The sequence below is a fragment of the Paralichthys olivaceus genome, chromosome 10 (assembly GCF_024713975.1).
Source record: "Paralichthys olivaceus isolate ysfri-2021 chromosome 10, ASM2471397v2, whole genome shotgun sequence".
Taxonomy (NCBI): Eukaryota; Metazoa; Chordata; class Actinopteri; order Pleuronectiformes; family Paralichthyidae; genus Paralichthys; species Paralichthys olivaceus.
The window spans coordinates 2,215,001-2,234,643 of NC_091102.1; the positions used below are offsets into that span (position 1 = coordinate 2,215,001).

Below are 19,643 nucleotides of genomic sequence, written 5' to 3' on the forward strand. Positions count from 1 at the left end.
AGACTCTTTTAGTTTGACCTTTGGACTCTTCTCTTTATTTCACTGAGGGTCGAGTGCATCTTTATTTATATGAAGCTCTATTTTTTTTTTTTACATTTACACACGATAACATTGCTTTTTGTTTGGATTGGTTGTGACCACGATGATAGTTTCAAAATGTGTTTTTAAAGACAGTTGGGTGTGTGACGTATTTATTTTATTTTGGTGTCATGTGGCTCATCCCTTCTCTGGATTACAGGACAAACTATTTTACAAACACACACATGTTCTTCAGGTGTTTCATACATGACAATCACTGAAAAGACACAGAATGTTTATGATAAATATGACTATGAATGTCATCTTATTATTTCTTTTTAGTTTAGAGACTGACATTAATTCATGGCCCAGCACAAGGATCCTCTTAAATTCCCTGTGTGTCTGTTCTTGTGTTTCCACAGAGAGGAGGAGGATGATCGGAGCGCTCGGTGGACTCTGCTCTCTGCCCTCAGGCCGGGAACCTTGATGTGATGCTCTGCGAGTCACAATTCATCCCTGAGGTCGTTGAGGAGAAACCGCTTCTGACTCGGCGTGCGTCGGCTAATGGAACCAAGGCTACCGGACAAAGCCTCGGCCTTCCGTCAAACTCTGAGTGCGACTGTCCGACCTGCTCTTCCTCAGGATAAAGAATAAAACCCATATGTGCCTGCCCGTCAGAGCCTCACGAGAAGGCTCGTAACGCTGCATTGGAGTCCGGCTGAGCTGCCGTCACTGCGTCTGTGGTGGCAGTTATGTTTGCTGTCGGTCAGGATTTATCGAGAACTTGTAGTTTATCTACAGCAACCGACAGAAAGTTTACAACTCCCTTCAGCTGGAGCTGACACCCGAGGAGTGACTCTCACCGAAGAACCAGTCACCGAGTGAGGAGCGACCAGGGCGGCTCCTCCACCTCAAGCTCACCTGGTTTCAACTTGACTGTTACTTTCCTCCCTCACCCGGAAACTCAGCCCTTCTGAAATAACCACGCCTCTGTTGGGCGGTGCCATGCCCACCAATCAGTCCTCCCCCTGGGGTGGGGGGAAGCTACGTGCTTGCTCCGGTCCCACCACTACAACCGTTAGTACACATGCCAAGACAGTTGCGGCCACGAAGGTGCCTTTTGGTCAAACCTCTCTAGAGCTCTCCAGACAAAAAGACCAAGCCAAACCTTCTTCCTCTCATGTTGCCTCTTCTGCCCCCCCTCTGAGACAGACGACAGCCGCCCCCTCTGGGGCTTCTGTGTGGGAGAACGGGGACAGATGTAAAACCAACACCCAGAGCCAATTCACCGCTGTGCCACATGGGTCTCCAGCCCTGCCACAACTACTTAATGGGATCCAGATTCCAAGCCAGGTACTGGCAGCAGGACAGAAGCAGCCTGGCAGTAGCCTCACAGGGACCAACGCTTCCTCCTCCATCTACAAGAAAGAACGACAGGTTGGACTTAACGGTCAGCTGTCGGGTAATATACAGAAACGCACATCGCTCCAACCCTCTCCGCATGAAAACGGCGTAGCGATGAGCCGACGTCAGGCTGCATCCGGTGACGCACCGCTGGGACCTGAGCCACTTTTGTCTGTTTCTCATCAAGACCTGTTCATAAAGGGACAGGCCTCCCTGCAAACCACCAAGTCCATGGTGAGAATTGATGTTTCACAGCAGCCGCCTTTTAAAAACCCTCACTCCACTAAGTCTGATCTGTATTATTCAGGAGATACAGTTGTCATAGAGTGATCGTAAGAAATTTAAAAAGACTTCTGGTGTATCAGTATCTTAACACTTGTTATATCATCTGACGTGTCCTGGTTTTGTCTCCCCAGCTTGAGGCTGCAGACTGTTCCTCTTCACCGTCAGTGCCTCCTCTCTGCCTTGCTCTTTGTGAACATCAGGAGGCAACATTGGGAAACGATGCCTCCAGCCCTGATAAAGCAACATTAGAAATAAGAAGCACAACAAGAGAAATGACGACAGGAAAGTGCCATTCAGCAAAATCCAGTCCGACGCGAAACAGTTGCACAACGATAACTGGCTCAAACGATCCATTGCTTGTAAGCGGTGGTCCTCCTGCATGTTCGGCAGCAGCAACAAACATTAAGCCCCAAACTTCTGCATCACTAGACGTCACTCAACAGCCCCCAGAGAGTCCATGTTCACCAGGAAGCTCCCTGACCTCATGCGGAGGACTCGGCCCTCCAGAGGTCGGACCCTCTCCAGACGGCCCCATGCCAACTGTGCTCAGTGCCAGCGTCAGTGCCACGCAGGAGCAGCCGCCCACGCTGCCGCACGTCACCCCAGGTAATCAGAACGATTGTGTTTTTAAAACTTTAAACTCTGAAAGTTTCTTTTTTTCCCCCTAAAATACCATGAATTATTGTCAGAATATCAGAAATAACAGACACGAAGAGAAAATCCTCAATTGTTATTTTTATTTAATTCAATTGATTCAAGCTCGACACCAGAAGTGATGAAACTGTGAGAATGTTGCTGCTCCTTCTCTCAAAGCTGTGGCCTCCTCTCCTGCAGGAACCATGGTGGGTTCTGTGACCACGAAGATCTCAGCCATCCATCTAACCAAGCAGGGACAGCCCGTCTCCGTGTCGTCTTCCTCTCCATCCCCGTCCACCTCCTCGCCCTCGCCAACAGAGGAGTGTGCAGCAGGAGAGACTCGCCAGTCAGGGTGAGAAACCGCTGATTCCTTCTCGAGCGATCGGTTCGTTTATTTATCGACCCTTCACATTCTGACGATTTCACCGTCTGTTCGTTGCTCCCAGAGCCGAGCGTGTCATGCAGGTGGATGGAGCTGAGGAGGAGCTGCCCGATGAGCTGGAGAACATCTGTAGTGACGACGGTGAGAAAAACACTCGGACTCAAAGTACAAACTCTTCATTGTACCACAAATATTCAGTAATCAATTCAGTTTATAAAGTGAACAATGGAGTTTTTATATCCTGTCATCAGATGATTCAGACTGTTCGTCCATTAATGGAGCTTCTTCTACGGCATCCATCGGCCTCCTTTCTGGGTGAGACCCACTGTAACCACACACACACACACACACACACACACACACACACCTGCAAAACATTTATCATCATTTATTTCTGTTTACGTTTAAGAAAACTACACGACAAATATCCTGCTTTCAATTTGAGTGTCTGAGGTTCAGGCCTTCCTGTGGTTTCTTCATGGCCATAAAAAAAATTAAAAAACACACACAGCTCATTTCTTCCGTCACTAACTCACACACCTCAAAATGTCTTTCCCTCGCTCCGCCCAACATCGAAGCCAGCTTTCCAATCGGTCTCCGAAAAAAATATCCGTCCGTCAGAGAATCTTTGTGTCTCTCTGCCTTTCTCTCTCGGCGCTTTGTTAAAAATGTCCTGAAAGCAGCAGAGCGTGGTGGAAAGGTCCGCAGCTTTGTGTGTCACATTGTTCTCCACTGTGATGGCCTCAACAGTAGAACTCCCCACCAAAGACTCGGAGCCGGTTCTCTGCTAAAACAGCCTGGATAGGGAGCGCTATTCACCCGCGTTCTTTTTGTTGTTGTTTGTTTTTTTAACCCCAACCCGCTGATTTGTTTATGTGTTCATTTGCATACACCGGCCCCCCCCCCCCCCAACCTGTACTGTAAGCCACAGCTGCTGTATAGTTATAGTATAGAGATAAGTTGGCCTGCTCTGGCTGTGATGCCTTTATGCGCCTGTCAGTGGTGGAAGGATTTTACTAACGAGATCTGGAAGACGAGATCCTCATCCCCCGTCGTCTCTTATTTCCTTCCTTCCTTCCTTTATGACTGTCATGTGAGTTGTTTTAGCGTCACTGTGATTTCAATAATGTGTTAAATGTATAAGCAGATAATAGTAAATGTTGTTTGAGGAATGATCTGATTATGCCTTACATTCATTGTATGTTTTATATATGTTTAAATGAACGTGTGTATTCTCTCAAGTATCGAGGAGCCAATGTCATCGGAGGCCGAGGATGTTCGAGAAGAGCGACCAGCGCTGGTTCCCAGTTTGTTCCCGCTCATCCCTTCGACACTTTACTTCAGCACCGCCAGTGAGAAAGGTCGGTACACCGTCGTCTTCTGGAGGCAAAGTTAAAATAAGCTCGGAGGGTAATTTAAGCACCTGTCAAGGTTCCAATAAAAACTATTTAAGCTACATATTTGTCTTCAGAAGTGATTCTGACATTTTGAGTCACTTGCTTCTATTTGCTTTAGATGAATGAGTTTGAGAAGACGCTCACAGAGAATCTCTTTGTGATCGTCACAACTTCCAGAATGATGTTATTTAACAAAATTCTTAAAATGTCATCAAACTGATCTGGACTCTTGGGATTAATGTAATTGTCAATTAAATTCATCAAATGACAAAGAAATATAATGGACACTTGACATTTGCCAGTTTAACTATAAACTTTATTATAAATAAATATTCATTAAAAGAAAACACACATATATATATATATATATATAATATTTATATATTAAATATGAAATGTAAACATAAATGCTCATCTTTTCATAGTTTATTCCGTTTTCATAAAAGCCGTTACCAATATGTATGAAAGGCTCATATAGGCTAATCTGCTGATTTTTATTAATCACGTCCAATTCCTGTTTTACATTTTTAGCAAAAACTAAAAGTTCATATTTAGTGTTCATCATATTTTTTACTGCACGTTATTTGACGTACATTTGATTGTTTTTTAAATGTATTAAATTATTTGACTGTTTGACATAAAAGTGTGTGAATATTTGTGTGAGTTTTACTTGTAGAAAAATAAATCACTAAAACCGAAACCTCTCTGTGTCGCGTGCTCTGCAGTGGAGCTGCTGCCTGCGGAACAAAGACGACTGTTGAAATGGAAGATGAGCGCCGTCACTCCGAACGTGGTCAAACACACCATCGGCAGGTCGCACTTCAAAGTCACAAAGAGTGAGTCGATTGTGTCCGTTCAGTCATTAAGGTTCGACGTTGGTAAACACAGCAGCGGTGATGTTTTAAAACTATCGGTGAGGATTCAGAGGAAGAAGCTGTGATGTGATGATCGTCTGTTGTTCATGTAGAAAGCCACGACTGGCTCGGCTGCTGGGGACACCACATGAAGTCTCCTGGTTTCAAGGCCATCGGAGAACACCAGAAGGTGAGAACTACCAAACTGAAAGAAAGGTGAAGTTATCCAAATTATCTTTTTGATCTTCCTAATGCGGGTTCTTGGTTCGTGTCCTAGTTGAACCACTTCCCAGGAACCTTTCAGATTGGCAGGAAGGACCGACTGTGGAGGAACCTCTCCAAGATGAAGGCTCGCTTTGGGAAGCAGGAGTTCAGCTTCTTCCCCCGCACCTTCATTCTTCCTCAGGACATCAAGCTGCTCCGCAAGGCGTGGGAGGACGGAGTCTCCCGGCAGAAGTGGATCATCAAACCTGTATGTTCCTCCAGTAAATATTCACTTCGTTGGTTTACTCTCAGCTATAACGATAAAAAAGAAATATCTTTAATTTTTAAAGCCAACATGTTTACTTCATCTCTTTATTCTGTTGTTTCTAACAGCCGGCATCAGCCAGAGGAATAGGGATCCAGGTCATCCACAAATGGAGCCAGATGCCACGTAAGAGACCACTACTAGTTCAGAAGTAAGTAGTCCAGAGACCTGACGCCACATTACTCATCACTCGCTCCGGCTGAAACTTCATGAACGTGGTTGTGTTTTTACAGATACCTTCACAAGCCCTACCTCATCAGTGGCAACAAGTTCGACCTGAGGATCTACGTCTACGTGACGTCCTACGACCCGCTCAGGATTTACATCTTCACCGACGGGCTGGTCCGATTCGCCAGCTGCAAGTCAGTTTTTCACCACAGCCGCCTCAAAAGACGAGTCAGTGTAAATGAGCCCGGGTAACGCGCCTGTCCTCCTCCCTGCTGTAGGTATTCGTCTTCCATGAAGACTCTGAGCAACAAGTTCATGCACCTGACGAACTACAGCGTCAACAAGAAAAACTCTGAGTACCAGACGAACAGCGACGACAAGGCCTGCCAGGGACACAAGTGGTAACGGACCGTTTCGTGGTTTTTTTTCTGTAACTTAAACAGCCAAGCCACTTCCTGTTTCCCCCACATGACCAGTGTAATGTGTGAATGTGTGTTTTTAGGTGTTAGCGCGGACGGACATTCTTTCTGATTAGGAACTGAAACAGTTTTAAATGTACAACACTGTTTGACTGAAGGAAGGGAGGAACTGATTTATTAATTATTTATTTAGAGTTTAAATGAATTAACAATTGCAATTCTACCTGAGAATAACTTTGGGCGGAGAAGCCGTTTCGTAAAACTCCGCTCCACTTCCGATCTTTGAGACTGACCGAGTGTTTTCTTTCTCTGCTCATGATTCTCTCCAACTAATCCTGTCGTTGTGTCTTCAGGGCTTTGAAGGCCTTGTGGCAGTTTCTCGGTTCTAAGGGAGTCAACACCACTTTGATTTGGGAGAAGATTAAAGACATCGTGATCAAAACCATCATCGCGTAAGTTTCACTCGCTCCTCGACGGCCATCGGCCGAGTGATTCTTCCTGGTTTAAATATGAAGTGAGTTCACAGCAGATCGTCCGCTCGCTCCTCGTGTGGGGAAACATGAAATCAGCTCAGTTTTACATTTTGCATGAAATGAAGTGACGACCAACTGGAGACGGGGAAACGATGAAATAATGATGATGATGATGAAATGCGTTGGTCTTTCAGGTCAGAGCCGTACGTGAACAGCCTGCTGAAGATGCACGTGAAGACGCCGTACAGCTGCCACGAGCTGTTTGGCTTCGACATCATGCTGGACGAGAACCTCAAACCCTGGATCCTTGAAGTGAACATATCACCCAGGTAACACACACACACACACACACACACACACACACACACACACACACACACACACACTTCTCAAACACTTCTCAAACCACGTCTCGTAACTGTCGGCGTGTTTCTGGTGCAGCCTCCACTCCAACACAGCGCTGGATGTTGCCATCAAAGGTCAGATGATCAGAGATCTCCTGAACCTGGCCGGCTTTCATGTTCCGCAAAAAGATGTGGTCGCTCCCTGCAGCTCCACCTCCAGCTCCACCAGCAGGTAGGGAGGAAGTACTACTTCTCAGAAACTCGGGTTCACACCTACATCGCTCGACTGACAGGAAACCGAGCGGTGATGGGTTGGCAGCCTTATTGTTTAACTCACCCTCCTCTCTCTGTGTGTGTGTGTGTTTGAAGTCTGTGTGGAGCGACGAGGGAGAGGACCAAACTAGACCTGTCCACTGATGAGAAGGTTAAAAGGGCATTTTACCTCACACAGCGCTACGCCGACCAGGTACACACACACAAATCAAAGTGAATTTACACTCAGACAATATGTGTTAAATCACAGGTCAAAGAGTTTATTGAAACAGAAGCAGCTCCATGTGAAAGGTTTCCTCTCGTCTCTGTCAGGAGTTCCTCTCCACGGTGATGGACGTCTTGACTCCAGAGGACGTTCGCGTGCTGGCAGAGAGCGAGGACGAGCTGAGCCGCCGGGGAGAGTTCGAGCGAGTTTTCCCGTCGCCTTCGTCGTCCCGCTACCTCCGCTTCTTCGAGTTTCCGAGATACCTCAACATCCTGCTGGACCAGTGGGAACGGAAATACTGGAGCAGCAGGACGAAAGGTGTGTGTGTGTGTGTGGAGGAGAATGGAGAAGGAGAATCTCTGAAACTGAGTTCACCCAGAGTTTTTAATTCTCTGTTGTTGGTGCAGGTATCAGTCTGCTGCAGACTCTCTGTCAGAACGGAGTTCATCTGGGAACCAGCGATCCTGCTCACATAGTAAGTTATTTAATTCATCTGAATAAATGGTGATATTGTTATAATTAGAACGTTGGTGGCTCGATTTAAAGCGTTTAATAAATCTGTTTGTGTAGTGGTCCAAGTGTAGCTACGTCTCCAGGTGTGAAGACCTCGTCAGCCCATCCAGATCCAGGTACACACACACACACACACACACACACACACACACACAGTAGAACAATCTATAATACAGTCCAGACAGATTCTCTCAGTTTCCTCCTGTCCTCTCCTCCAGGGTGGTCGTCAGCCATCGTCACCGCTCACTTCACGATGACAACGACGGCGCTTCGGACGGGGAAGTCGCCCGCGTCTCCAGCCTTCCTGTTTCTCCCAGTCCTGGGTCCAGTGTCACCAGCAGTGCCTGCACGAGCCCTCAGCCCAGCCCCACCCAGAGCCTGCTGCCGCACCAGTTCGCCTCGCTCTGACCATCGGGTTTGCCAACATGACGCTCAGGGTCGTATTTAGCCTCATCCCCTCCCTCAGCACCCTTTTCCTTCACGTCTGATAGATCTTTAAACTCTAGATGAGAAATGCACTCAGAAGTTTGAAGCCCGGTCTTAACCAACACTTTAGAAGAAGGGAATTTGGGTTTTTAACAGAATTAAAGCTTCGGAAACAGATACTAATGGGATTTTGGGCAGGAAGCAGCTTTTCGGAATATTTCAGCGCTCAAGTCACGAGTGTCGCAGCTTAAAAAGGAGTCATCGGTGTGACCGTGACCGTGAGAACGCTGATAGAACCCTGCGCAGTCCGCACAACGCCATCTTGCATAAGATCACGAGAAATAAGTTGTTCTGCTGTTTTCTTTGCGAGTACTGTGGCACGTCATAGTATTTTAATCCATCATGCAGTATCTTAGTGTCTTTAAACCCGGGCATGTTTTACTGGAACTTGACGGCACTTCACACCTGCACCAAGAGATTCGTATTTAAAACTTGAGGTAAAAAATTAGGTAAAACATATAAAAACCAGAACGATCTCCTGCTGTGCTCATCACATGTGAAAGATAAACTCTTAAAAAACTTAGTTCATTGATTTCCTGGACATTTTCCAGAGTTCACACAAACACACATATATATATATATATGAATATTACAAATCATTTTAACATAAAAGAAATGTTTTAAGTGGAGATGGCGATATTTTTACTAACTTGACAGGAGTAAAGTTTCTTTGTAAAAGGGCTGTGTGAAATGCTCAGGATGAAAATTTCAAAATAAAAGTCATTTGTGGTGCAAGTCAGAGTCTTTATCTGGATTATTTTTTTCCGTAGTTGTTAAAAACCAGAGGAATTTGTTTTTATCAGTTTTTTGATCAATTAAATATTTTTCCTCTTTGGTTCTGAGAGTATTTTGAAAATGGAAACTTATGTTCATCAAGACATCAGGTTACAGTTTAGAATTCTTCAGATTTTAAAAGTTTCCTGCTGAATATTGGAGATAAACTGGTTTTTATCAACTTTATTTTACTTGTCTGCGATGCTCGGCCCACAACAATGCATCACTAATGGTGCTCATCTAGTACTTTATTCAGTTTATTTCTATTGTTATATAAAAGCTGTATGTTATATACAAAGTAAACATGCACACACTCTGCTGTGGACAGAATCGTTGAGGAGTAAAGACCTTGTTAAACTCAATGTGTGTCAGGACTGTAAATAGTTGTAAACTATTAATATCTGAGCTCGTCTCTGTGACCAGCAGCGACAGGTCCGTCTGAATAACTGCATTTATTATTAGAAAGCTTCTGTGAAATGGGAGGAAGTCAGAATTATAACTGTGGACTGATCCAGGGAACTTCTCGTTTCTGGTTCGAGTTGTATTTGAAAACATCTCGTTTAAAGCGGCAGATCTCTGCACCGACAAGTTCGAATGAGCTGCAGTTACAAGGAAGACGATCCGTTGAGTCACAGGAGCAGCGGGAAATAACAGCGCCGCTGAATTCACGCCTGATTTTCAACGGTTATTTTTAACACGTTTTTTTAAATGATCAGTGTTTTCATGACTTTTAAGGCTGCGTGTAAACTCAGCTCGGTGAGAAGGAGGCGATACTCATCTGCTGCAGTTCACTGCGTCTATAAATAGTTTGACCCATTGAAACTGGAACGTCTCCCACAGAAGCTCCGTCGAACCCTTAAAGCTGCACTTCTCTCATTTTTTTTTTTCTTTTAAAGTGGCTCATCTTCCGCCAGGTTTCCAGAAACACGAGGAACGATAATATTTCTCCTGCTGCACGTTTGAATTTTGCTCATACGTCGGCTCCGTCGGTTCTGTAAGAAGATGCGTCTCCTCTTCCTCCACAATGATCTGAGAATCCAGCCACAATATCCCCGGATACTAACATCTTGCCCTGTTTTTATATCGGCAGATAACAAACTTAAACCAAATTTATCGGAAACATGAACACTTGAACAAACATCACGGTTTAAATCTGTGTAACACGTCAAAACCATCTCGAGTATTTGAGTTTGGCCGAAGTCCCATCTGCAAACATGGAGGAGGCTTCACCGGAGGAGCTGTCATGTTTATTCACAGTCTCTGATTCACCACAACATTTTTATTTATTATTAACTATTTTACACAGTTTATGTGACAAACAAAAACATATTTGTTCGATGTTCGACCTCACAAATCAAATCACAGAGTGTAAAAGAAACTTGGAGTATTCAGAGAACTGCAGTTTCCTGTTCTGTGATTTTGGGATAATATGTCAAGAAAACTTGTTTATATTTGGCACAAATGTTCACTGGGACTGAATCAAAGAACCGATGAAAGGAAATTAGTCGTCAAAGGTCAAAGGTCACCGTGAGCTCATAGAACATGTCCTAACTAGAATGTCACTCGGTAAAGTTCACAGCTCCACAGCTGTCCCCTCAGGAAACCACAGTTCAATTCACCGGATCTGGATTTTTATTTGGATCGGCACCAGACTTCCTAAATATCAGTCTCCTCATCACTGCAAGAGAAGAGAAGAGAAGAGGTGTTTCCTGCAGCTTGACTGGTTGGTGGAGACAAACGATCCCATCGGGGACATTTGTCCATTCGCGTCTCGGCCACTTTAATAATGATCCGTCTCTGTTTGCTGACTGTTCTTCATCCTTCTTCTTTACCAGCTCTGCTCTTTGTGTTTGTTTAAATGATGCTGCCTCCTGATGTTCTGTGGATGATAAGGAGTCACACTAACATTTACATGTAGGGACTGTGTTCCTCCTCTGCTCCTGCTCTCCCTCTCTCCATGTTTCCCCTCCCTCTCTCTCTCTCTCCCTCTCTCTCTGTGTGAATGCCACAGGCCTCTCACCCCTTTGGTCCAGATTTAGACCTCAGTCTTTCCCAGACATCCAGCTGTCTGAAGCCGCCCGCTGCTGCGTCCACTCCCTCGTCTTTTTCTTTTGTGTCCGATTCTCCCTTCGTCCCTTCCTCTCGTCCTCTGTCCTCCTTCACCATGCGTGGACTCTTTCATCACCTCTCTGTCTGACATGGTGGCAGATCACAGATGTTTCAGGGCGACCGTGTGTCGGAGTCTCGCAGTCTTTCGTTTTTATGCCCATGTTTTCACCGGTCGGTCTGTTTCCACAGAGGCAGGAGTCCTGCTCCTCTCCCCCAGCCATGGAGCCTCTTCCTGAGGTAAAGCTCTCAGCTGACTCCCCCTGCTCTGTGGGTGTGTGTGTGTGTGTGTGTGTTACTATTCTTAACACTTGTTTTTATCACTTGTGCGTCATCCGTTGATATTTATCTTTTTTAAAGTGAAGCACATTCACAGCCTGTGTTTGTTTCACATGGATAAAGTCCAGATCAGATGTGAGAACCAGATAATCCAAACAGCTCTGGGCTCAGAGGCTGATGCTGAGATGGAGACGAGGGCGAAAGGTCAGACGAGAATAATCAGAAAATAGTGCATCGTAAAAACTGCACTAAACACGGTCACTGCTAAATGTTATCGATATTATCGATGAAGCAGTTTCAGTTGAGACACAAGAACAAAAACAAGTTGACTCCAAGAGAATCACCTCGACTGAAACTAAGATCTGACTTTAAAATGTATTAAACAGCCGCCTGGTGCTTCATTAAGATCCTCGTGTCATCATAATATATTATAAATACAATATAGAATTTCTCTACTTGACTTTAATAGTGAACTTTGTGTGTGTGTGTCTCTGTGTGTGTGTGTGTGTGTGTGCACTGATACTAATTTTGAAGCCGTTGAGCTGTGAGATGTAAACAGAGCGTCTGAAACCCGGGTGTTGATTTTATTAGAACATTTCTGCTCATTCTGTTCGATTCTCTTATTTTTATTAATATTCCTCAGGACCAACTGTCTCTTTATAATTCTGTCTTCATTTGGTTTTAATGATGATTAGTCTTTTATTCCTCGTGACATGATTTCTTCTTCAGCGTCTGAACCTGACTTCACTGTTTGCTTGTTGTCTTTTATCAGCTCTGGGCCGGCCTCATGTTTTATATATAGCTCGCATGACCTCAGCAAGCTTTAAATCAAAGTTGTGATCCACGCACAATGTTCTCACCTCCTCGAGCCGGAGCTCTGTGAGGTGCTGAAGCTGACCGAGGCCCAGTTTAACGTAACGATCGCAGTGTGAACGTCCTAATGATCGTTTCAACCTTCCAGCAGCAGGTTCAGACCATGTGAGGCCAACGGACACTTCACAGCTGCTCCTAAAGACTTTTCACCGCAGCTTCCAAACCAACGGATGAGGGCAGGGCCGTCCCTCCCTTCCCTCTGTCCCGTGAAGAAGAACTTATCATCCAAGTCTAGATGAAAAGCAGTGCAGGGGCCGTGGGGGGGTTGTTCTCGCTGTGAGTTTGTTTAATCGTAATGTTAAATTGGTCGAACGCTGATTTGTTCCCTCGTCCAGGTTCCGTTATTTGAAATGGACGAGGATGAGGAGGAAGATGCTTCCTCACTGAAGAGCAGAGGTAAACAGCTGAGTGTGTAATTCCAGCCTGACTGACGTTGCTGATGCAAATATCAAATACAACCCCCCCCCCCCCCACAACATTTATCCAGATTGTAAAAATATTAATGTCATTGTTGGCGCCCCCTGCAGGCACAGACCCTGACACGTTCATATACATGAACTTCATGAAGAGTCACTGCTGCTACGACGCCATCCCCACCAGCTCCAAACTGGTCATCTTCGACACAAAGCTACAGGTACATTCACAGTGACATGGGGTGTGATGATAATTCCTCCCTCTCGGCAGATGAAGAACCTCTGTCTCTCCCCAGGTGAAGAAGGCGTTCTTCGCTCTGGTGGCTAACGGTGTGAGGGCGGCGCCTCTGTGGGACGACAAGCTTCAGTGTTTTGTGGGTGAGCCACAGTTCATCCGCCTCTGATGCTCAAACACACACATCAGCAGCAGCGAGGCCAGATGGGAAAGATTGAAGTTTCGTGCCAGAAGCTTAAATTTACATTATTTTTGTGAAATCCATGGCGTGTGAGTTATAACCAAGGAAATAGATCAACAATCAATTTAAAATTATGTCCTTTAAGTATCTTAAATTACTTTATATACTGTTGTAAAACACATCAACATCGCCCACAAATCTAAGTACTCGTAAAAACATGCTGAAGTAGATAAACTGAGTTTAACTTAGTGAGATGGTTCAAGCTGCACCTTTGATTCAAAGACATATTCAGGCTCTTCTTCACACACAAACGTTACCAACCATCTGTTTAGTACACTGATTATTTGAACTCCTCATATTGTCCCTAAATAATGAGATTATCGTTCACAGTGGGAGTTGAGTGTGTCGACATCATCTTATCTAATTAAATCAGTGATTTTGTGATGATCACTCTGATCTGAAGGTTTGAGACGCTGGGTTCTCTTCTACTGGAGCTCTGAAGGTTCAGGTTTCTTCACTGTAGTTTCCCATGATGCCAGTGTGTGTGTGTGTGTGTGTGCGCTCACACTCGGAGGAAAGCAGGTCAGCGACATGACATTTGTGTTGCGTTACAAACTCAATCCCCTCAACGTGCAGAGCCGACCGTCACGACACCGGGTCTGTGGGTGTCGGTTGTCTGCTCGTAATTAAAACGGCTGCAGCCTTTAACGTGCAAACCAAGCTCACGTTCACGTGTTTGATTTTCAACCTAAAGTCAATGTTAATGTTTGTGAACGCTCGCTGAGGCCACTCACTGCTGCAAAATACAAAAACACTGTGATTAAGAAGATTTTTCACTGTCAACGAGGTTTAAAACAACTTCTTTTTCATCTTTCTTGTAAATGATTTAATATATTTTCTTTTATTATTATGTAATATTGTTTTAATTTGTGTTCATCAGTTTATTCTTATTACCGAGTTTATACTTAAAACAGATGGAGACATGGTGACACAATCACTAGTGGGCAGCAGAATAAAGTCTGGTGATAAATCCATGATTGATGATTGCATTGTGTGTGTCTGTGTGTGTGTGTCTGTGTGCGTGTGCGTGTGCGTGTGTGTGTGTGTGTGTGTGTGCAGGAATGCTGACCATCACCGACTTCATCAACATTCTCCATCGATACTACAGATCTCCTCTGGTGAGCTGTCGTGTCTGTGTTGACGTGACACCACAGAGACGTCACATTAATTCACATGTGCAATGATGACAGTAAAATATAAACGACACGTCGAACCTGCTGGATCTGAGAAGTCTGTCTCGTCTGCAGGTTCAGATCTATGAGCTGGAGGAACACAAGATCGAGACGTGGAGAGGTCTGTAAAACATCCAGCTGCTCGTACAGCAACAAAACTCTTATTATATAGAATCACGTGTATTTACTGGAGCGCGCGTCTCCTTCTGTTTGCAGAGATCTATCTTCAGTACTCCATTAACAGACTGATCAGCATTACTCCTGAATCAAGGTGACTATTTTATCTGTTATTATATTTCTACTGAAGATTTCGTCTAGTACTCACTTTCTGTTGACATTGTATACATAGTATTGCTGTTTTTTTTTATATATTTCCTTGTATTAATATTTCCTTGTTTCTAAATTTCCTTTTTTTCCCAAGTTTCTATTTTGATTAAATATTTTCTGGTTGTACTGCATCGTATCATATCATATAATACTGAATACTCATTTCATGTATCATATCGTATTGTATTGTTTCGTGCATCGTCTGCGTGAGGAGCAGTTTTTAAAGTTTTGTCGTCCGCTCAGTCTGTTCGATGCCATCTACTCTTTGCTGAAGAATAAGATCCACCGGCTGCCGGTCATCGACCCGGCATCAGGAAACGTCCTTCACATCCTCACTCACAAACGCATCCTCAAGTTCCTCCACATCTTTGTGAGTTTGAGGATCATTTATTTCCTCCAGGCTCGGGGAAGGTTCTTCATCACACAGTTCTGATTCCACTCAAACCATCATCACAGATTTTTTTTTCCTGCCTCTCGTAGGGATCCATGATTCCCAAACCCAGGTTTCTGCAGAAGCGGATCAGTGAAGTGGAGATTGGAACTTTCAGAGAAATTGCAACGGTGCAGGAATCGGCCTCCGTGTACGACGCCCTGACGATTTTCGTAGAGAGACGAGTGTCGGCTCTGCCTGTGGTCAATGAGCGAGGTAGCCCCGACGTCACGCTCGTATTTAACAGTTTATTTCACCTTTAAATCGCTCAAAGAGAGTTTCAGTTCTTTCTTTACATGAAAATTCACGTTGTTTAAAGCTCAAACTAACTAAAGGAGGTGAAATCTGTAGCTAACAGAATAAATTCTTTTAAAGGCTGAATATATTTAATTTTATTTAAGTTTACACGACAGAAGTGGAATCTGTCTTCATATTTGATTCATATCTGTGGTTTCTCTTCAGGCAAAGTGGTGGCGCTGTACTCCAGGTTTGACGTCATTGTAAGTCACTTCAAAATGTTACTTCATCATCAATGAAAGAATAAATCCTGTGATTTACGTGTGAAGCTTTATTAAATAGTTTTATACTTGTTTTATGTTGTTTTGGTCCCGATATGTCACAGTGTTTATTCTTCACGCTGCTGCTGAAGTAAATGTTGTTTCCTGTTGTTTTATTTCTGTCAGAATCTCGCAGCTCAGAAAAACTACAACAACCTGAACATGACGATGCAGGAGGCCGTCGCCTCCAGAGCCTGCTGCATGGAGGGGGTCCTCAAGTGTTACCCTCACGAAACACTGGAGACCATCATCGACCGCATTGCAAAGGCCGAGGTGACACACACACACACACACACACACACACACACACACACACACACACAAAAATGTATTTGAGGAACTTTTCATCTCGGTCCACATCTACCAACATGGAGGAGACAGGGTTTTTGACCTGTAACTGCAGCCTCTCGTGAATCCCGTGTTGTTTTGTTTTTGGTTCCAGGTGCATCGTTTGGTGTTGGTCGACAGTGATGATGTGGTCAGAGGGATTGTTTCTTTATCGGACCTCCTACAAGCTCTGGTCCTCACCCCTGCAGGTATTGATGCTCTGTACTCCTAACTCCAACCCCTCCATCCATCCCTTGCTCTGTCTCTCAGTCCCTCGGTTATCTGTCCACCCACCTCTCTGTCCGACGTCCTGCCTCCTCCAGTGAACGCAAGTGTTTCCCACCTGCCAAACTCTTCTTCATCCAGTTTTTCATTCTCCTGAAGACGGAGGGTCTTTTTTCTCGACCTGTGTGAACCTTTCCGGTGTCAAAGCTCCTGATCTTTTGAACTGTACCTTTTTAAATTCCTCATCCAAGAACCTCATCCTGCTCCTCAGACATCAGCCTCCTCTGACATCTTCTTTCAAACCCTCTGAACAACTAACGCACCTCCTCCGTGACCTCATTTGGAACGGCAGCCTCTTGCCTACGTCTTTATTCCTCCTTTAAAAGTCTCTTCCGAAGCATCAAACGGAATGAATCATGTTCCCCAAGCCTGCTTAGATATGTTCTACACAATCAACAAAGACCTTCAGATCTGGATGGTTCCTTAAAACCTTGTGTTTGTGCCGTCTAGTGCTCCATCTTCCACAACAACTTCAGAAACCTACCATACCCAAATCCTCTCATTCTACCGAACCTCCGACCTTCATCTGAAGTTCCCACAAATCAGCCTTTCGTCCTCAGCCTCTCCGTTCTCGGAGGTCTCCGACACTTTCACCCAGACTTCCATCAGTCGGCCAGCGTCTTCTCGCTGCGGCTCCTCCTCTGACACCAACTAGCCACCAGCTCCTTTTATCCAGCACGACTCAGGTAGGAAACCCAACAAGCTGCTGGTTGACATGTAGGCACAGTTCTTCACTCCCGGAGCATCACATTAATGAAATGAGTGGAGACTAAACGTCTTCACTCATCACTAATGTGAGGGTGAAGACGTTTTTGCTGTAGCGAGCATGCGAGACACAGCTGAGTCCGATTCCTCGCCTCTTGACGGACGAGTGCTTCGCTGCAGACGACGGTTTGATTTAGTTTAGTCTGATTGTCTGTAGAAACTTGTCGCTGAGAGAAACGTCTTCTACGCTGACATGTCGGCTGTGTCCGTCTCCTCATGCTGCTTCGTAGAATCATTCTTCATCCCTGTTGTTTTTCGTCATTTGTTCATAAACCAAACTGAATTTAAAACGACACCATGCACATTTTCTAACCTCGAAACAGCAGCGCCAACGTTAGTTTGAGCGACTGCGAACATGGAGAATGTTTCCACCTCATCGCTCGGCGATGGAACAGAGGTAATCAGCGTGTGTGGCTGCAGAGGGCGCTGTTGCTCAGTAACAATTACATGGTGTTGCTTTAAATAACGCTAAACTTTGCTGTGATAATGTTTTTACTTAATTATAAAACTTTGCTGACCCGTAAAGGTTGAAGACATCGTCACTCTTAACCGCTGTCAGCGCCTCACGGCGTCTCCATCATATTAAGAAACACCCTGAATACAAACATGTCAGCTTGTTTTAATACGTTTCCTAATTGGAAAAATAGTTAATCACAGAAAATCAAATATTTGAAAAAGACAATCTGCTAATGACTGATTTCTTTCCTCCTCCCAGTCTGTGTGTTTCCTCTGATGTGATGTGAACATGACTTTGAGTCTCAGCTTTGATCAAAGTGTCAGATTCTGCACTTTCACTGCTTGTGGGCTGTTAACAAATGCTATAAACACTCAACACATTAATTTATAAAAATGTAAATGATAAAAACATCTCTGCTCATGTTCATTCCATCTGTTACAGATATTTACAGTCTGAGAGATCGTCCCGTCGACCCTGAAGAAAACCAGGTGGAGGCGACTCGTGTAAAACCAGAGAACAAGGAGGCGCAGCAGGATCGTGAACTGGTTTCAGTTCGAGTCTAGAGGAGGAACATTGGAGGGAAAAGTGAAAGCAGGAACACTTACACTCTCCTCAATGAGCTCAGTGACGTGGCCTTTAATGCAACACTTTATTCCCTGGTGAAAGAGACGTTGAACTAAACCAACTTAGAAACTGAACTGGACTCAAGAGTTGAATTTGAAATCAGTTTGGAAGCTGCGTTGCTCGGATTGATTGATTTGCTGATATGATAAAAAAAAAAAAATTATTGTATAGATTTTTTTCTTAACTTTGTGGTCTTAGAATAGTTACAACTTGATGCATAAAAACTTGGAATTGTGGAATTTCACAAGAGATTTTTGTAAATGCACTTATGCTCCAATCACTGTGAAAAAAAATGTTTTGCTTTGTTTTCACACATTTTATGACTTTTTTGCTACGAGGTGATTTAGTTTTGATACGGGGAGGATCAACTGCAGGAGAGATGAATACATGATGCTACTACTAATTAATATTAATAATAATAATTTATATAGTTAATTAAGATCTGAAACCTATGAAGATGGAAATGAAGCGATGTTTTCCTTTGAGCGATTTGTGAATGTGAAGACAGAGTTAACGAGTTTACTTTTAACAATGCAACAAAGGTCAGGGGTCGTTTTCTTTTGAAAACGCCTTTGAGGATTTAAATATCATTATATAGATTCAATTAGCTTTTAGTTTGGTCGGCGATGAATTCCTTCAAATTGAATCTGGTCTCGTTAAAATATAAAAGTAGGCGACGTCCTCTCTGTCGGCTGATTGGACGGTCGTCTCTGTCTACTGTGTTTACCAGGGGAGGGTTTGTTAACTCTGCCAGTTTCATACATCCTGGTCTACACACGCACACACACACACACACACACGCACACGCACACGCACACACACACACACACACACACACACACACACTCACATTTATGTTTTCTGTATTCAAGAGCTGTATTTTTTAGTTTCCTCAGTCGGTGAAATATGTCGAACAGATATTAGGTCAAATCAAATTTAATTATATATCATTAAATCCTAACACAAAGGATCTCATGTGATTTTCATGTAGAGCAGATCTGAGCTTAACGTTTAGAGACTGTTCGATCTCTAAAATATAAATGGAACTTATTGACAAAACTACTTTAAGGAGTTCGTAGCACGTAATCAAAGCTAATTTAACCCAAGCTTCAAACTTTATAGGGCTGCCAGTTAAATTAATTATGTGTACAAAGGGTTGATTGCCTTCACATGTAAGTTTTTATTTTAGTGAAACATTGATTTAATTTGCTGTAATGCTTTTTATTCTGTTTAGTAAATATATATTTATATTCTTTTATTTTAAGCCTCTCGTGCTGTGGTTGCCACATAAATAAACTTTGTTCGACTATAAAACCAGCAGGAAGAATAAAAAAACAAAACAATAAAGCAGTAAAAGAAGATAATTGACATGAGGTGAAAGTGTTGAACTCT

At 44.0% G+C, this 19,643-nt stretch overlaps 2 protein-coding genes and 1 long non-coding RNA gene across 6 annotated transcripts in view; 2 read left to right on the forward strand and 1 right to left on the reverse strand.

The window, feature by feature from the left end:
• Nucleotides 1-9,127, forward strand: part of ttll4 (tubulin tyrosine ligase-like family, member 4) — a 9,736-nt gene extending 609 nt beyond the window's left edge. For 2 of the 3 annotated variants that reach the window (XM_069532489.1, XM_069532490.1), the window contains exons 2-21: nt 441-1,656; nt 1,839-2,313; nt 2,542-2,695; nt 2,790-2,866; nt 2,977-3,040; nt 3,968-4,086; nt 4,848-4,958; nt 5,090-5,166; nt 5,254-5,448; nt 5,574-5,656; nt 5,739-5,867; nt 5,952-6,074; nt 6,446-6,544; nt 6,760-6,894; nt 7,007-7,141; nt 7,279-7,375; nt 7,495-7,705; nt 7,795-7,862; nt 7,958-8,016; nt 8,119-9,127. In XM_069532489.1, coding sequence (XP_069388590.1) covers nt 1,024-1,656; nt 1,839-2,313; nt 2,542-2,695; nt 2,790-2,866; nt 2,977-3,040; nt 3,968-4,086; nt 4,848-4,958; nt 5,090-5,166; nt 5,254-5,448; nt 5,574-5,656; nt 5,739-5,867; nt 5,952-6,074; nt 6,446-6,544; nt 6,760-6,894; nt 7,007-7,141; nt 7,279-7,375; nt 7,495-7,705; nt 7,795-7,862; nt 7,958-8,016; nt 8,119-8,308 — 3,234 coding nt within the window. In that variant the 5' untranslated portion in view covers nt 441-1,023 and the 3' untranslated portion in view covers nt 8,309-9,127. Of the gene's footprint in view, nt 1-440; nt 1,657-1,838; nt 2,314-2,541; nt 2,696-2,789; nt 2,867-2,976; nt 3,041-3,668; nt 3,819-3,967; nt 4,087-4,847; nt 4,959-5,089; nt 5,167-5,253; nt 5,449-5,573; nt 5,657-5,738; nt 5,868-5,951; nt 6,075-6,445; nt 6,545-6,759; nt 6,895-7,006; nt 7,142-7,278; nt 7,376-7,494; nt 7,706-7,794; nt 7,863-7,957; nt 8,017-8,118 lie in introns of those variants that run through there. The other variant, XM_069532491.1, reaches the window with a different exon arrangement.
• A 1,258-nt stretch (nt 9,128-10,385) lies between these two features.
• On the reverse strand, nt 10,386-11,319 carry LOC138411772 (uncharacterized). The gene is made up of 2 exons (XR_011244266.1): nt 11,181-11,319; nt 10,386-11,039 (listed from the first exon to the last, which is right to left on the reverse strand). It is a non-coding gene; the product is annotated as an uncharacterized lncRNA (long non-coding RNA).
• Nucleotides 11,101-19,515, forward strand: prkag3b (protein kinase, AMP-activated, gamma 3b non-catalytic subunit). 2 transcript variants are annotated; one of them, XR_002203558.2, is made up of 14 exons: nt 11,101-11,506; nt 12,754-12,814; nt 12,946-13,052; nt 13,128-13,209; nt 14,367-14,425; nt 14,555-14,600; nt 14,696-14,750; nt 15,050-15,176; nt 15,287-15,452; nt 15,699-15,736; nt 15,920-16,066; nt 16,236-16,329; nt 16,856-17,091; nt 18,069-18,207. XR_002203558.2 is itself a non-coding variant. In XM_020105476.2 (13 exons), exons 1-13 carry the CDS (start codon nt 11,423-11,425, stop codon nt 18,188-18,190), a joined length of 1,188 nt encoding a protein of 395 aa, XP_019961035.2. In that variant the 5' UTR covers nt 11,277-11,422; the 3' UTR covers nt 18,191-19,515. The 2 variants fall into 2 exon arrangements, 1 of the variants encoding a protein (XP_019961035.2); XM_020105476.2 differs by lacking the exon at nt 16,856-17,091 and having other exon boundaries at nt 11,277-11,506; nt 18,069-19,515.
• Nucleotides 19,516-19,643: the final 128 nt, after the last annotated feature.

Coding starts and splice junctions, on each gene's coding strand:
- prkag3b (XM_020105476.2), top strand. CDS start 11,423: ATGCCCATGTTTTCACCGGTCGGTCTGTTTCCACAGAGGCAGGAGTCC. Junction 11,507..12,753: donor CCATGGAGCCTCTTCCTGAG/GTAAAGCTCTCA, acceptor TCCCTCGTCCAG/GTTCCGTTATTTGAAATGGA. Junction 15,177..15,286: donor TCAAGTTCCTCCACATCTTT/GTGAGTTTGAGG, acceptor TGCCTCTCGTAG/GGATCCATGATTCCCAAACC.